The sequence below is a fragment of the Elgaria multicarinata genome, chromosome 1, assembly GCF_023053635.1.
Source record: "Elgaria multicarinata webbii isolate HBS135686 ecotype San Diego chromosome 1, rElgMul1.1.pri, whole genome shotgun sequence".
NCBI classification, from domain to species: domain Eukaryota; kingdom Metazoa; phylum Chordata; class Lepidosauria; order Squamata; family Anguidae; genus Elgaria; species Elgaria multicarinata.
Genome location: NC_086171.1, coordinates 2768693 through 2786170, shown reverse-complemented (window position 1 = coordinate 2786170; position 17478 = coordinate 2768693). Strand labels below are relative to the sequence as shown.

The window sequence follows — 17478 nt, the reverse complement described above, 5'->3', positions numbered from 1 at the left end:
TAGTTTGGGGGTGCTCTTGGATCCAGAACTGTCACTGCAGGCACAGGTGAACTCAGTGGCAAAGAGCACCTTTTATCAGCTTAGGCTGATATACCAACTGCGCCCTTCTCTGGACAGAGATAGCCTAGCTACAGTGATCCGTGCTCTGATAACCTCTCATTTGGATTGCTGCAATGCGTTATACTTGGGGCTGCCTTTGAAAATGGTCCGGAAACTTCAGCTGGTACAAAACAGGGCAGCCCGTTTACTAACAGGGACTGGCCGACGAGACCACATCACGCCAGTCCTTTTCCAGCTTCATTGGCTGCCAGGCCAGGACCGGGCCTGATTCAAAGTGCTGGTATTAACATTCAAAGCCCTAAACGGCTTGGGGCCAGGTTATCTGAAGGAACGCCTCCTCCCTTATGTACCTGCCTGGACCCTAAGGTCATCCTCAGGGGTCCTTCTCCGCGAGCCCCTGCCAAAGGAAGTGAGGCAGGTGGCTACCAGGAGGAGGGCCTTCTCTGCTGTGGCACCCTGACTGTGGAATGAGCTCCCTAAGGAGGTTCGCTTAGGGTCTCGCCGGCCAGTCCCTGTTATTAAACAGGGTGCCTTGTTTTGTACCAGCTGAAGTTTCCAGACCGTTTTCAAAGGCAGCCCCACGTATAACGCATTGCAGTAATCCAAACGAGAAGTTTTCAGAGCATGGATAACTGTAGCTAGGCTATCTCTGTCCAGATAAGGGCACAGTTGGCATATCAGCCTAAGCTAATAAAAGGTGCTCTTTGCCACTGGCTTGGTCTTGCATTGACCCACTAACTTTGCCAAAGCCCTGCTCCTGGAGGAGATGAAAACGGGTTTGTCGATATGAATTAACACCACAGCCTGCATTGTTTGGATCCTCTATGGGGATTGCTATGATGACCCCCCCCTTCAAAATCAACCACTGCATCACTGTCCAGGAGGCATGAGGTTAGGGAAGGCCAAAAATGAGAATAGAGAACATTAAAAAACACACACCACATTCTTATATTGGCTGGACTAGATGACTTTGGTTGCCCCCTTCTAGCACTGTGAGATTCTGTGCTTCTCTTTCCCTCTTCTTGCTACACCCCAGGATCCTCTTTGCCCTTTTTCATGGTAGCATCATTCATAGAATCATAGAATAGTAGAGTTGGAAGGGGCCTAAAAGGTCATTGAGTCCAACCCCCCACTCAATGCAGGAATCCACCTTAAAGCATCCCTGACAGATGTCCAGCTGCCTCTTGAATGCCACAACCTCCCTAGGTAACTGGTTCCATTGTCGTACTGCTCTAACAGTCTGGAAGTTTTCCCTGATGTCCAGCCAGAATCTGGCTTCCTGTCACTTGAGCCCATTATTCCGTGTCCTGCACTCTGGGAGGATCGAGAAGAGATCCTGGTCCTCCTCTGTGTGACAACCTTTCAAGTCTCCCCTCAATCTTCTCTTCTCCAGGCTAAACATGCCCAGTTGCTTCAGTCTCTCTCTATAGGGCTTTGTTTCCTCGTTGCCCTCCTCTGAACAAGCTCCAGCTTGTCTGCATCCTTCATAGAATCATAGAATAGTAGAGTTGGATGGGGCCTAAAAGGCCATCAAGTCTACCCCCTTCTTGAAATGTGGTACCCAGAACTGGACACAATACAGAAGATGAGGCCTAACCAGGGCCGAATAGAAGGGAACCACTCCCTCACGCTATTTGGGAGCTACACTTCTATTAATGCAGCCCAAAATAGCATTTGCTTTTTTTGCAGCCACATCACACTGTTGGCTCCTACTCAGCTTGTGATCTACAACAATTCCAAGATCCTTCTCGCTTGTAGTATTGCTGAGCCAAGTATCCCCCATCTTGTAACTGTGCCTTTGGTTTCTATTTCCTAGGTGTAGAACTTGGCCTTTATCCCTATTAAATTTCATCCTGTTGTTTTCAGCCCAGCACTCCAGCCTATCAAGATCACTTTGAAGTTTGTTTCTGTCTTCCAGGGTATTAGCTATCCCACCCAATTTGGTGTCATCTGCAAATTTGATCAGCGTTCCCTGCACCTCCTCGTCCAAATCATTAATAAAAGTGTTGAAGAGCACTGGGCCCAGGACTGAGCCCTGCGGCACCCCACTCGTTGCCTCTCCCCAGTTTGAGAAGGTTCCGTTGATAAGCACTCTTTGAGTCCGATTCATCACTGCCTTGATGGGCTGGAGTGCAGCTGTTGTGGCTCTCTGTTTCGTGATCCCTCTATTTTCTGCAGTGCAATTATCCCCCCTCCCATGGCCAGCCCACACACTATTATGCAACCAACTCCAAAGTGTCTCCTTTTGGAGATATGTTTTTTAAAAACAAGTTTGTTTCCTTGTTTGTGCAGCCAGCGCCTTTCCTTCGCTTTCTTCTCTGCACTGACAAAGATGCAACCGAAATAGCAGAAATAGCAAGCAGAAGGCGAGATCCTATTTTTAAGGCAGATGGTACCCCCCCCACACAAACACCAAATACTAATTACCTTCAAATATCAGCTCCCTGCTGCTGATCCTTCTAGAATGGCCTCCCCAACCTGTCGCCCCCAGATGTGTTGTAGTCCAACACATCTGGAATGCACCAGGTTGGGGAGGGCTGAACTGTGGCCCTCCGGATCTTACCTTCACAGGTAATTTTTCACCCAAGCTTAACGTGACTGTCAATAGTCCTGCCAAGGTGGGGTGGTGGGTTGTCTGATAGATCAGAACATCAGAAGAGCTCTGATGTCGGGTCAGACCAAGGGTCTATCTAGTCCAGCACTCTGTTCACTCTGTGGTCAACCAGCTGCCCCCAGGAAAACCACAATCCCCCATGCTGTTTAACATGTACATGAAACCGTTGGGTGCGGTCATCCGGAGCTTTGGCGTGCGCTGTCATCAGTACGCTGACGACACGCAGCTCTACTGCTCCTTTTCATCCTCATCAGGTGTGGCTGTGGATGTGCTGAGCCGGTGCCTGGCTGCGACAATGGACTGGAGGAGGGCTAATAAACTGAAGCTCAATCCAGACAAGACTGAGATGCTGCTGGTGGATGGTTCCTGGTGGGTGTTCAACCGGTTCTGGATGGGGTTGCACTCCCCCTGAAGGAGTAGGTTCGTAGTTTGGGGGTTCTCATAGAACCATCTCTGTCACTTGAGGCTCAGGTGGCCTCGGTGGCATAGAGTGCTTTCTACCAACTCCGGTTCGTGGCCCAGCTAAGCCCCTGTCTGGACAGGGATAACCTAGCTTCAGTTGTCCATACTCTGGTAACCTCCAAATTAGATTACTGCAATGCCCTCTACATGGGGCAGCCTTTGAAGACGGTCCGGAAGCTGCAGCTTGTGCAAAATACAGCAGCCAGATTGGTAACTTGAACAAGGAGGTTCGAACATATAACACAAATTCTGGCCCTCTTGCATTGGCTGCTGATACGTTTCCGAGCCCAATTCAAGGTGCTGGTTTTAACCTATAAAGCCCTACATGGCTTGGGACCACAATACCTGATGGAACGCCTCTCCCGACATGGACCTGCCCGTATACTGCGCTCAACATCTAAGGTCCTCCTCCAAGTGCCTACTTTGAGGGAAGCTCGGAGAATGGCAACAAGGCAGAGGGCCTTTTCGGTGGTGCCCCCCCCCCCGACTGTGGAATGATGAGGCTCGTCTGGGGCCAACACTGTAATCTTTTCGGCGCCAGGTCAAGACTTTCCTCTTCTCCCAGGCATTTAACACCATTTAACAATGCCAAGATTGTTTTTAACGGACCCCCAGAACTGTTGTTTTTAAATGGATACTGTTGTTTTTATGTTTTTAAATTTTGTATATTTTTAATGTTTACTGTTTTTTAACTTTTGTAAACCGCCCAGAGAGCTTCGGCTGTGGGGCGGTATATAAATGTAACAAACAAACAAACCAGGACATGGTGCAACAGCACCCTCCTACCCATGTTCCCCAGCAACTGGCGCACACAGGCTTACTGCCTCTGCTACTGGAGGTAGAACACAGTCACCAGGGCTAGTAGCCATGGATAGTCTCCTCCTCCAGGAATCGGTCCAACCCCCTTTTAAAGCCATCCAAATTGGTGGCCTTCAGAACAGTCATCTTGCATTAATTTAAATTTCACAGTTTAATTCTGTGCTGTATGAAGAAGTCCTTCCTTTTATCTGTCCTGAATCTCCCACCAGTCAGCTTCCTGGGGTATGACCCCATTGGGCTCTAGTATTATGAAAGAGAGAGAGAGAGAGAGAGAGAGAGAGAGAGAGATGTCTCCTGATCCACATTCTCCACACCAGGCATCATTTTGTAGACTTCTGTTATTTTGTAGACTTCTGCCCTTAGCCTTCTTTTTTCCAAGCGAAACAATCCCAGCTGTTATATAGATAGATTTGTATTTCACCATAAAGCATATAATACAGCCTTCCCCAAGTTGGCACCCTCCAGTTGTGTTGCACTACAACTCCCATCATCCACAACCAGCACCCTGATGGCTGGGGGTGATGGGAGTTGCAGCACCACACATCTGGAGGGAAATAAATGATGGGATGGGTTGCCACCAGATGATGTGTTGACGGCCACCAAGAAGGGCAGTGAGGAAAATTCATGGAGAAGAAGGCTTCCAAGGGTTACTAGTCACCTTTAGTATTGCGTCCAGTTCTGGGGCAGCATACTTGAAGAAGGTTGCAGACAAGCTGGAGGGGGTTCAGAGGAGGGCAACCAGGATGGTCAGGGGCCTGGAAACAAAGCGCTATGAAGAGAAACTGGAAGAATTGGGCATGCTTAGCCTGGAGAAGAGAAGATGGAAGGGAGACATGAGAGCACTCTTCAAAGACTTGAAAGGTTGTCACACAGAGGAGGGCCGGGATCTCTTCTCGATCCTCCCAGAGTGCAGGACACGGAATAACGGGCTCAAGTTAAAGGAAGCCAGATTCCAGCTGGACATCAGGAAAAACGTCCTGACTGTTAGAGCAGTATGACAATGGAATCAGTTACCTAGGGAGGTTGTGGGCTCTCCCACACTAGAGGCCTTCAAGAGGCAGCTGGACAACCACTTGTCAGGGATGCTTTAAGATGGATCCCTGCATTGAGCGGGGGGTTGGACTAGATGGCCTTACAGGACCCTTCCAACCCTACTATTCTATGATTCTAGTCCTTATGGCCACAATATGTTGCTACATCCAAGATCAGGGGGAGCATTCCTCTGGATTTCAGTTGCTGGGAAGGGCACGACCCTTACGTCCTGCACCTTGTACAAAGAGATACACAGAGTATATCAGAGGTGTTGAACTTCTTTCAGCCCAAGGGCCAGATTCCATTTCGGAGAGCCGGGGTGTGTGTGTGTGTGTGTGTGTGTGTGTGTGTGTGTGTATGTGTGTGTTGCATTCCAGTGGTGGGTGGGGCTAAATGAAAAGGGGCGGGGCCAAAGACACCAACATTTATTTATTGATTGATTGCATTTCTATACCGCCCAATAGCTAAAGCTCTCTTTCATCTTCACACTGTCACCGCCAGCAAGTGGGCCTCTTGAGAATTTTGTCCTTTCAGAATGGGGGTGGGTGGGAACTGCACAGAAGCTGTGATACCACTCAGTGATTGATGGCTGGTGGGCGGTGGGGTGGGGTGGGCAGGGAAAAGGTGTGCAGCTCTCTGGGAAACCTCAGAAAGCCAGTTTCGGACCCCAGAAGGGCTAGATCCATTATCTGAGGCAGTAGGCCTGTGTGCACCAGTTGCTGGGGAACATGGGTGGGAGGGTGCTGTTGCACTTGTGTCCTGCTTGTGGGTCCCTGGTCAACAGCTGGTTGGCAGCACTAGGGAATCACCAGCCCCCGGGATCCCAATCTAGGATCATAAGAAGAGCCCCGATGGGGGATTCTGGGCATTGTAGTCCAACACATCCGGAGGGCGCCGGGTTGGGGCAAGCGGCTCTATTAGCGCAGCACTAGGGAATCATCAGCCCCCGGGATCCCAATCTAGGATTATAAGAAGAGCCCCGATGGGGGATTCTGGGCGTTGTAGTCCAACACATCCGGAGGGCGCCAGGTTGGGGCCCGCTGTGATGGAGCGAAAGGAGGGAGGAATGAGACGCGGCGGCTTCCCGGCCTCCCCGGCTGCGTCTGTCTGGGCGCTGAGCATCCCCGGCGCTGGGGCCGCCCCTCCCCCTCCCCTCCCCCTCCCCTCTCTCTCGCATCTCATTGCTGCATCCCCATCAGACGCCGCTGTCAGACAGGGCGGCTCTTCCGAAGGAGGAGGGAAAATCCGGGCAGAGCTTCGGCTGCCACATCGCCCCCCCCTCCCTCCCTCCGCCGGGACCCCGATCCCCGTCTGCAGTCGGACCCTGGGAAGCGCAGGTGCAGGACCCTTTCTTCTCCGCCTCCGGAGCGCCTCGCCAGAGCTCAGCATCATCGGCTGCGTTGGGAGGTTTGTGGGGGGCTCCCCCCTTCTCCCCCTCCCCCCCCCGCGCATTTGCGCCCAGGAAAGCGGCTGGCGAAGCGCCCCGGGCAGAACATTGCTCCCCCCACCCCCACCCCCGTGAACCTTAAACCGTTCTTTGGGTGGAGCGGCAGGACGTGAAGCGGGGGGGGGGGTCGGCCGAGGGAGCCCCGTCTGCGCTTGTGTAGCATCGACTGCGGAGCCGGGCATCGCAGGGGGGCTGGGAGAGGGAGAGGGAGAGAGAGAGGGGGAGGGAGGGAGATCGGACCCCCTCCCTTCATCGATCCCACCCCCACCCACCCCCGCAAGGCCCCGGTCCGGCGCTGCCGTTTGCACGGAGAAGACGACCGGCTGGGCGTTTCGAGGATCGGCGTGTGGCGGCGGCGGCGGCGGCGGCGGCGCAACTGCCCCGGGATGCCGCAGCAGCAGCAGCAGCAGCGCCTTTAACGGGTCCGGAGGAGGCGAGGGCAGCCGCGGCGCGACCAGGCCCGCAGGCCGGATGGGGCCCATCGGGGAGCGCCGGTCGGAGACGAGCAGCCGAGGGAGGCGGGAAGCGTAACGGACCCCCCCCCACACACACACCCCGCTACGCCCGGGAGGCGATCCGGCGCCCGAGCCTGCCGTGGATCGACGCGCTCCCCGCGCCTGGGCTCGGTGCAACGCGGCTGCCGCAAAGCGCGGGGCTCCGCACCGTCTCCGGAAGCCGCGACCGCCCCGCTTGCCGCCCTCGCGGGGTCCGGACGTTGAAAGACGGCGCCCCCCCAACCCCCGGAGCGCCCCCACGACCCGCAGCTGCTGGCGGGGCTTTTTTTGCGCCTGAATCGCAGGGGCCAAGTTGAGGAGGCGGGGAAGGACTTCGCCCCCGGGGCTGCCGGAGGAGCAGGGCCTGAGAGCTGGTGGCGCCCAACGCGGCGGCGGAGGCTGCAGAGCGTCGTGACGGCTTTGTGGCCCCGCGGGTCAGGCCCCGGCCGAAGGTCTCCTTGCGAGTAAGGCGTTCCAGCCACGGCTTCCGCTCGCCATGCCGGACCAGGCCGGACTTTGGCCATGAGACCAGCGCCTCCGCGGATCCCTTGGAGCCGGCCTGGGGAATTGCCTCCGCCTGGGCTGCTTTGACTCGGCTGACGGCCCGGCCTTGGCCCCTTTTCCTGCCCTCCCCGCCGCCATGGGCACGGTGTTGTCCCTCTCCCCGGGGCTCCGGAAAGCCAGCCTCTACGACGACGGCTCCTCCAGCTCCCTGGCCCACTACCCGGGCCTGGCCAGCACCAAGGGCGGCGGGCAGAAGGCCGAGAAGGGCCTCAAGCGCCACTCCATGTTCATCCCGGCCTTGACCTGGAAGAGGCTGGTGGCCTCCACCAAGAAGAAAGGCTCCCGGGCCGGCGGCGGCAAAGGCCCGTCCAACAACAACAACAACAACTACCACCACGCCAAGGACGTGGCCCTGCTCAACCACGAGAACGCCAAGAAGTCCCTCTCGTGCGCCAACCTCGCCAGCTACGAGGGGGGCGGCCAGCCGCTGGCCCCCCTGAGCTCCAAGCGCATCTCCACCACCTCGGCCTCCTCGCTCAAGCCCGGCAGTGCTGCCGGGGGCACGGCCCCCTCCCCGCGCCGGGTGGTGGTCCAGGCCTCCACCAGCGAGCTGCTGAAGTGCCTGGGCGAGTTCCTGAGCCGGCGCTGCTTCCGCCTCAAGCACCTCTCGCCCACTGAGCCCATCTTGTGGCTGCGCAGCGTGGACCGCTCGCTCCTGCTCCAGGGCTGGCAGGACCAGGCCTTCGTCACGCCCGCCAACGTGGTCTTCGTCTACCTGCTGTGCCGCGAGATGATCGACGGGGACGTGGTGGCCAGCGAGCACGAGCTCCAGGCCGCCCTGCTCACCTGCCTCTACCTGTCCTACTCCTACATGGGCAACGAGATCTCCTACCCGCTGAAGCCCTTCCTGGTGGAGGCCTCCAAGGACGCCTTCTGGAACCGCTGCCTTCGCATCATCAACGCCATGAGTGCCAAGATGCTCCGGATCAACGCCGACCCGCACTACTTCACCCAGATCTTTGCCGACCTCAAAAACGAAGGCAACGGCGCCCACGAGGACTTCGCCCGGGTCCTGGACCGGTGACTGGCTGGTGGACCTGCTTGGGTCAAGGGGGGCGGCCGGCCCTTGAGTAGTCCCCGATGAGCAAGGGATGCTCAGCCTCTTCTGCTTGGGATGGAGGCTCCCTTCGAGCCAGAAGGACAGGCCAAATATTTGCCGAAATCAAGACACGCACACACCCCCCCGCTTTCGCTGCAGTGAGCCAGACAATGCTGCAGCACGAAAAGGGTGTTGTTGCTGCGGGGGGCGGGGGGGGTGCCGGTGCGGGGGAGAGGGAGAGATGCCGAGGCCAAGAGAATTACATCCTTTTGTGTGGCTTTTTGCTGGAATGGTGGGGGCAGGGGGGGCACCACCGTGGACGTTTGGACATTGGCAATCATTTTTTAAAACGCCAGTCAGTTCTCCTGCCCCATTCCTTTATTATTATTATTATTATTATTATTATTATTATTATTATTATGGCTTATTAATTTTATCTTCTACAGACTGCCAAAAATAACATTCTGGAAAGAAGGAAAAAATATCCCGAAAGAAATGTTAAAGATTGGACCGGATCTAAAAGGCAAACACACACACACACATTCACAGATTGGCCCATTCACCTTGGCCTCTGATTTGCTATGTCGATGTGGAGGTGGACTCTGGCTCTTTAAATTATTATTATTATTATTATTATTATTATTATTATTATTATTGCGCCTCCCTGTGATTTTCAGCTGCTCGCGCTGCTTGGATTCCACCTGCACCCGCGTCAGCCCCTTTGCACCGGCTGCTGACGCGCCATCAAAATCCTGCTTCGTAGAACGAGCGAGCGGCTCCCGCGAAGCGTGGCTGTGCGATTGTGGTCCTGGCTGTGACTGGAAGAAGCCGCTTGTGGCGCCTTTTGGCTTCTGTTGCTATTTGGGGTTTGGCTTTTGTGCAGAGCAGAGGCGTGGGAGCGAGATGCCCTGCAAGCTGTCCGAGCCAGGAGGTGTAATCGGGCCTGGCCTGACCGCACAAACCAGGGAAGTGGTCGCTTCGTGGCAGCAGCATTAGTAGCGGTGGCAAAGAAGCGGCGTACGACTCGAGAAACGCGCCCCAGGATCCTAGGCCGTGTTGCTGGGGAGACGGGTGTGCAGTGGTTGGGTTGCACATAGCCGTGCGCTATCAAAGACTTGCACTCCAGCCATCCTCCGAGGCCATCAGAAATGAGCTCGGGGCAACTTCTCTGGGATCTATCATGTCTTAGGGCAGTAATCTGTCATCCTGCATTCCCGATAAATGTCTCCTCCTTTAAAATGGAACCAAATGCCAGCAGGCTAGGGGGGCAGGGGGGGGGAGTTCCTCTTTATGTTTGCGGTACGTGTGGTTTCCCCACGCAGAATTGGGAATTTTTCATGTGAATGTCTAGATCAGCCTTCCTCAACCTGTTGCGCTCCAGATGTGTTGGACTACAACTCCCAGAATGCCCCAGGCTGGGACATTCTGGGAGATGCAGTCCAACACATCTGGAGCACCCCAGGTTGAGGAAGGCTGGTCTAGATTCACCGAGGATACTACCAACCTGCATCACCAGGGTAGTGATGCCAGGGTAGCTGTCACATCTATCCCCCAGGAACCCTGGGAAATGTAGTTTTATGAGCACCCTTCACAGAACTACAATTCCCAGGGTTCCCTGGGGTGAGAGAATGACTGTTAAGCCGGTATGAATCTGGGGTGCAAACAACTGGTATGCGATCAGGGTACGAGGCAGCCGGGTTATATTTGGGTGGCCCCTCTCGTGGAATTTGTCCTCCTTGCAACCTCAGGGTGAGGGTGAAAGATATATTAGAAAGGAAGTTACAGCAGGAGTCTTTCACATGGACCTGTGGCACCGGCCTTGTTGTGCCCAAATGGGCATGAATCTCTGCGCTACATGTAGAGCCAACCAAGGGAACTGACATCACAGCAGTGAAATGAATAACTTGTTTTTCCAATTTGCCAGTGATTGGAACATGGTGGAACCTGATTTCTGGTTTCCCTCACTCAGGCTCAGGGGCTCCCCGGTTCTCTCTCTCTCTCTCTCTCTCCCCATTTCCACTCTTAGTCCATATCTTTGCGTGGATGGAGGTTCTCCTTGCTCCGGTTAGCTCCAGAGACACCTTGCATGCAAAATACAGCAGTCTTGTGATAAACAGAGTCCATTTGGGGGAAACCACAGTCATCCGGGCTTTTTGTCCAATCAGCCAGGGGCCATCCTCTGTGCCGACATGGGCCTCATCTACACCAAGCAGGATCCTGCACTATCAAAGCGGCATAAAACAGGCAGGAGCCACACGACTGCTTTATAGCGGTATTGAAGTGCACTGACCACTGTTGGGGCCCACTGACACATACCGTATACCGCTTTCATACCGCTATATCCTGCTTGGTGTGGCTCCTGCCTTTTATATACTGCTTTCTTACTGCTTGCATAGTGCAATATCCTGTTTGTTGTAGATTAGGCCTGGGCAACTATGACATGGCAAGGCGCGCAAGCCGGAACGTTCTCTGCTGCATAGCTAAGAATCGAAACAGAAGCCCAGTCCGTTGCGCCTGGCCACCCGTATCGGGGAGCCCTCCCCAAACCACGTGAATGGTTGCCTTCCAACTCTCAGCCCCTCGAGCCCATAGAAGAGTAGAGTCGGAAGGGGCCTCTACGGCCATCGAGTCCAACCCCCCGCTCAGTGCAGGAATCCACCCTAAAGCATCCCTGGCAGCTGGCATCCAGCTGCCTCTTGAAGGCCTCTAGGGTGGGAGAGCCCACAACCTCCCTAGGTCACTGGTTCCATTGTCGCACTGCTCTAACAGGAAGTTTTTCCTCATCCAGCCAGAATCTGGCTTCCTTTAACTTGAGCCCGTTATTCCGTGTCCTGCACTCTGGGAAGATTGAAAAGAGATCCTCGTCCTCCTCTGTGTGACAACCTCACAAGTATTTGAAGAGTGCTATCATGTCTCCCCTCCATCTTCTCTTCTCCAGGCTAAACAGGCCCAGTTCTTTCAGTCTCTCCTCATAGGGCTTTGTTTCCAGACCCCTGATCATCCTGGTTGCCCTCCTCTGAACACGCTCCAGCTTGTCTGCATCCTTCTTGAATTGTGGAGCCCAGAACTGGCCGCAATACTCTAGATGAGGCCTAACCAGGGCCGAATAGAGAGGAACCAGTACCTCACGCGATTTGGAAGCTATACTTCTATTAATGCAGCCCAAAATAGCAGTTGTCTTTCTTGCAGCCATATCGCACTGTTGGCTCCTATTCAGCTTGTTGCCCCAGTATTGTTTTCTGGCTTTCCAGGGTCTCGGGTAGGGCCTCTGCTCTGGAGGTTTCTTCCCATGGCCAGCTGTCTCATTCTTCTTTAACCGGTCAGGCTAGGGATTGAACGAGGGACGTTCTGCCTGCAAAGGCTGTGCTCCACGTCTGAGAGACGATCCCGTGGCAGCATCAGGCCCCATTAGAGAATTCTCAGCATCTTCAAACTCCTACCATTCCCTGAGTTACTTTATTATTAATTAATTAATTAATTATATTTATATCCTGCCTGTCTTCCTGCAAGGAACCCAAGGCGGTGCACATAATCCTCCTCCTCCCCTCCATGTTATCCTCACAACAACAGCCCTGTGAGGTAGGTTGGGCTGAGAGTCTGTGACTGGCCCAAAGTCACCCAGTGGGTTTCCACAGCCGAGTGGGGACTAGAACCCGGATCTCCCGACTCCCAGTCCATCACCTTAGCCACTACACCACACTGCCTCTCCAGTTCCTTGAGGGAAACTCCACGACAATTAAATTAGAGGACAACCATTTTAGGCTTGTAGCCTTCCTTTCCCCAACAGAGGAACAAATACAAGCTAGAAGCATAACTAGTTGGCTGCCATTTAAAGAAGAAGAAAAAAGCACGTTGGATGAAAAATTGGGTTATTTAGATATGATTGCCTCGGGAAAGGGGAAAAATAAATCTATCTCTTGTTGATTTCCATGGCAACTGACAAAATTTGAAAATTGCAGCTGAACCAGTAACAGAGAGAGGTGTTGTGTGTGAGCCTTCAGTTTAGAATCTAGATTAAAAACAACAACGTTTGCATTAACTCCTTCACCCGATGAAAGGGCTTCATTATTAAAGAACAATACCTTTCTTTCTCCTTGGCATGAAGTATTATGCAAAAAAGGTCTCTTGTTGTCCCTGAAAACCTGTAGGAAATGAAAAAATACAGATTAGTTATTTATTTAATGTATTTCTAGGCCACCTTTCAGCTCTGCCAAGGCGGCCTACAGTTTAATACATTCTTAGCTGTGCAAATTATTTATGTTTATATGGTTCTGATTTTATCTGTACGCCACCCTGAGATCCCCATGATACAAATGTTTTTAAAAATAAATAAATACGACAGTCAAACGTATATGATAAAAACTGACACAGTAAGGGAACAGCAAATATTCACAGGAACCACCACTACCACCTTGATTTTCTTTTTATAATTAATTAAAAGAGAGGGAGAGAGAGAGAAGGAAACCATTCCCTAACCATAAATTACGGCCTGTTTTCTTCTGTTCTCATAGTTAAATTATGGCATTTGCTTCCACAAGTTGTGCTGGCCATCGACTTGGATGGATTTAAAAGGGGATTGGAAAAAATTCATGGAGGATAAGGAGAATGAAATTTAACAAAATGAAATTTAATAGGGAAAAATGCCAAGTTCTACATTTAGGAAATAGAAACCAAATGCACAGTTACAAGATGGGGGATACTTGGCTCAGCAATACTACAAACGAGAAGGATCTTGGAATTGTTGTAGATCACAAGCTGAATATGAGCCAACAGTGCGATATGGCTGCAAGAAAGGGCAATGCTATTTTGGGCTGCATGAATAGAAGTATAGCTTCCAAATCGCGTGAGGTCCTGGTTCCTCTATTCGGCCCTGGTTAGGCCTCATCTAGAGTATTGCGTCCAGTTGTGGGCTCCACAATTCAAGAAGGACGCAGACAAGCTGGAGCGTGTTCAGAGGAGGGCAACCAGGATGATCAGGGGTCTGAAAACAAAGCCCTATGAAGAGAGACTGAAAGAACTGGGCATGTTTAGCCTGGAGAAGAGAAGGTTGAGGGGAGACATGATAGCACTCTTCAGATACTTAAAAGGAGAGCCAGGATCTCTTCTTGATCCTCCCAGAGTGCAGGACACGGAATAACGGGCTCAAGTTAAAGGAAGCCAGATTCCAGCTGGACATCAGGAAAAACTTCCTGACTGTTAGAGCAGTACAACAATGGAATCAGTGACCTAGGGAGGTTGTGGTCTCTCCCACACTAGAGGCCTTCAAGAGGCAGCTGGATAACCATTTGTCAGGGATGCTTTAGGGTGGATCCCTGCATTGAGCAGGGGGTTGGACTCGATGGCCTTGTAGGCCCCTTCCAACTCTGCTATTCTATGATTCTATGATTCTGAAGGGTAGCAATTGCTATTAGTCCTGATGGCTACATACTACCTAGTATGCCTCTGTATATCAGTTGCTGGGGACTATGGGCGGGACGGTGCTGTTGCACTCATGACTTGCGGACTGACCCTCTCTCTGTCTGGACAGTTCTGCCGGTTTAGTTTGAATTGGGCTTGAGCTAGATCGAAAAGCCTTAGACCAGCCTTCCTCAACCTGGGGCGCTCCAGATGTGTTGGACTGCATCTCCCAGAATGCCCCAGCTGGCTGGGGCATTCTGGGAGTTGTAGTCCAACACATCTGGAGCACCCCAGGTTGAGGAAGGCTGCCTTAGACTCTAATAGTGAACCCATTCCCTGAGTGCCCATCCTCAAAAATCCCCACCCCCCCACTGCACACTCACACACTCGAAGGAGGAATCAGCAGTTTTGGAAGAACGCTGAAGTTCAAAACAACATCAGGAAGAAAAGACTCTTAGGAGGTGGGGGGAAACCCCCCAAATAGCTCAGAGAGGACCGGGCATGCTCAGTGAGCATCAGATACTGACTGCCTGTTGTGGTGGGTGTGGGTGGGTGGAGAACTGGACCGGGGTGTGTGGGTGGGTGGCTGGAATGCTAAACAGCCATGTGTTAAATTTCAAAGGACGTGTGGGGAGGCTGCCGAAGGCCGTAGCTAGACCTAAGGTTTATCCCAGGATCATCCCCGGTTTGTCCCTGCCTGAGCGCTGGCTTCCCTGTGTGGCACTTAGACGAACAGGTTCGACCCCAGGACAATCCTGGGCTAAACCTTAGGTCTTGCTACGGCCGAAGTCTCTCTACGTGACGGTGTGAGCACACATGTGAGAACTGGAGATTGGTGGTAGGGCGGGACCTGTCCTTTTCCCCACTCCGTTGTCGCCACCCTCTGTCAGTCACGGGACCTGATACTGCCTAGCCCATCTGCCATCACTGTGGCCACTGGCTGGCACATTCACCGCCACCACGGTTCTTGGGCAAGGGGAGGGCGACGCCAGCGATTGCCGTGGGGTCTATTGAGTCACGCATTCCCAGCTGCTGGGTTCGTCAGGAGTTTGCCGGCAGGCCTTCTTGGTGGTGTGTAAGCATGCAGTTGTGGCTGGCGTTGGTTTGGCTAATTCCATGGTAATCATAGGTGCCTAGGAAGCTGTCATACCTGTGGTCCATCTAAGCCAGTATTGTTGACACTGACTGGCAGCAGTGGTGCTCTGGGGTTTGGGGCAGGAATTTTTCCAGCCCTATGGGGAGATGTCTAGAATGGAACCAGGACCTTCGGCATGCCGACTGTGTGCTCTACCACTGAGCCACGACCCCTCTGTTAAGCTACCCATCTCTTGTAGTATGCAAGAGCTTTCTCCCCAGTTACAGAAACGTGTAGAATCCACCTTTCTGTTGAGCACAGGGTCCTCCTTGACTCGTATCGTCTGCCCTGCTGGGTAGCATCTCCCCAGGATTGTGGCCCTTGCAAGCTGAGATCCCCTTTGTTGGCGATTCCAGGGCTTGAACCTGAGTTCCTTATACATGCAAAGCATGTGCTTCTCTGTACATGCTGGGCACTCGTAGAATATATTTGCATAGCTAGAGAGAAGCGCTTAGATGCTGGTTCTAGAAGGCCCACGTCATAGAGGCGACACACCTACTGTGTCGGTACGAACTGTATACATATATTTTTATACCCGAGAGTATCCGTGTCCGTAATATGGGCTTTGGTCGACGACTTCTTTTTATAAAAGATCCAAACTCTGCAATTCAAAGCCGGTCCAGATAACGGCTTCTTGGCCCTCCTGATCCAGAACTGGAGCCCAGGAAGCAACCTGGGTAAAGGTGGGAGTCTGTTCCTTTGGGACAGCTCTACAGAGACCTGGGGGAAGCAATCTGTTTGGACAGTGTAGCCAAGCCCGCGTGTATTCCATGACTACACCGAATAAGCACAGAAATTGGTACTGGGCACCAAATTCAGCATCCTAATAACCTCAGCTTTAAAGAAAAAAAAGAAAGAAAGAAAGAAACAGATTTGCCAAGTTTCTAGTCCTGATGGGTTTGAACCTGGCTAACCCCATTTTTCCTAATTTGTATAATTTATAGAAGTTGCAGGATCCGGCATTCCTTGAAACATAATTTGACGTTGACTTTTTATTGTTGTTATTGTTGTAGTAATAACGGAGGCAGGTAGCCCGGTGTCCATACTCCACGCTGGTCCCACCCTTGATGACAATGGGACCAGTGTGTGGAGCAGGAACCCTGAAGCAGTATTCTCCAGCCTCAAAAGGAGAGCCATGTAGGTGAGCCCTAAAGATTACACGCACACCAGTCAAAGAGACGATGAATGCTTGGGGGTCTGGGAGATTTTTATCCCACCCGGCTGCTGCTAAACCAGCATTTCCCCCTAGGTGTAAATGCTGATCTGTACATAATCGTGTAAATAGGTTTCCTACAGGGAAAGTGGACCTTGTGCATGTTGAGAAGATCTATTTAAAAAAATTTTTTGTCTTTCTTTCTCTCCTTTCATTCATGTGGTTCCTTTTTAGAATTGTTTGGTTTGTAAATATAAAAAGGAGTGGGGTGGGGTTTGATGTCTCCTACACATTGGTATGTGCTATCCCCCAAAACATCCCCCAGAGCATGGGACAGGACAGCTAGGGTGAAAAGACCTGATCCGTTTCCCAAGTGGGATAGGACCGGACTTTTATTTTTAAGATGAGGCACTTTTTTTCCTTTCGGATCTCTTATTTATTTCTCCAGCTGGATTTTGGCAGCAACCCTGAGAGCAGTTGAGGAAGAAGTCTGAAACACAATATGTGAATAGAAAACTCTCCCCTTGATTGTCTCAGGCCAAGAACACTTCTGACACCTGTTGTTGCTGCGAAGGCCGGTAGCTTCGGAGCGCGAGGAAGACGGAAGACCGAGCGCTGCGAGGCCAGGTTAGCGAGGACGCGCGTCGCCACTCACAAACCTGCCTATGTGGAATGAGGAACCCAAAGGCTTCTTAAAAGTTTGTTAAAAGACAACAACAATGCAAGTGGTTTTTCCCCTCTCTACGGAAGGTGTTTGAAATCTGTGTGTGTAATATTTACTATGTAAGACTTGCCTAAATGTTCGATTTCTACGTTGTATTGACCTGTAAGCGTTGCGGGGAAGCAGAGGGGGGCCTTCTTTCTAGTGGTATGGAAGGGGGGGGTTACCTTGCGTGGGTGGTGGTGGGTGGGTGGGGTGGATATCATTGACCATGGCACTTTATGCAAAATAAAAATTCAAACTGAAAAATATGGGAGGCCCTTTCCCCCCTTTTTTCTTTTTTAAAGAAGAATGTGTTCTGATTTAAACTTGGTGGTAGGGGGTGAGGCACATCTGGCTGTGAAGCTTGCACCAAAGCACCATTCCCCAACTTGGTGCCTTCCAGATGTGATGGATCACAACTCCCAGCATCTCCTAGCCAGCATGGGGGATGCCAAGTAACGCTTTTGCTGTGTCTATCTTAGATGAGGATGTTGCCATTTCATGCTGCACCATCCGAGGGGCACATTGCAGGCACTCTTGTGAAACCATAGAATCATAG

General features: G+C 52.3%; 2 protein-coding genes across 2 annotated transcripts in view; both read left to right on the top strand.

Moving 5' to 3' along the window:
• Positions 1-17478, top strand: part of CCM2 (CCM2 scaffold protein) — a 247433-nt gene that overhangs the window by 57911 nt on the left and 172044 nt on the right. The window lies entirely within an intron of this gene.
• Positions 7569-8516, top strand: LOC134405513 (cyclin-dependent kinase 5 activator 1-like). The gene has a single exon (XM_063137120.1). It carries the CDS (start codon positions 7569-7571, stop codon positions 8514-8516), a length of 948 nt encoding a protein of 315 aa, XP_062993190.1.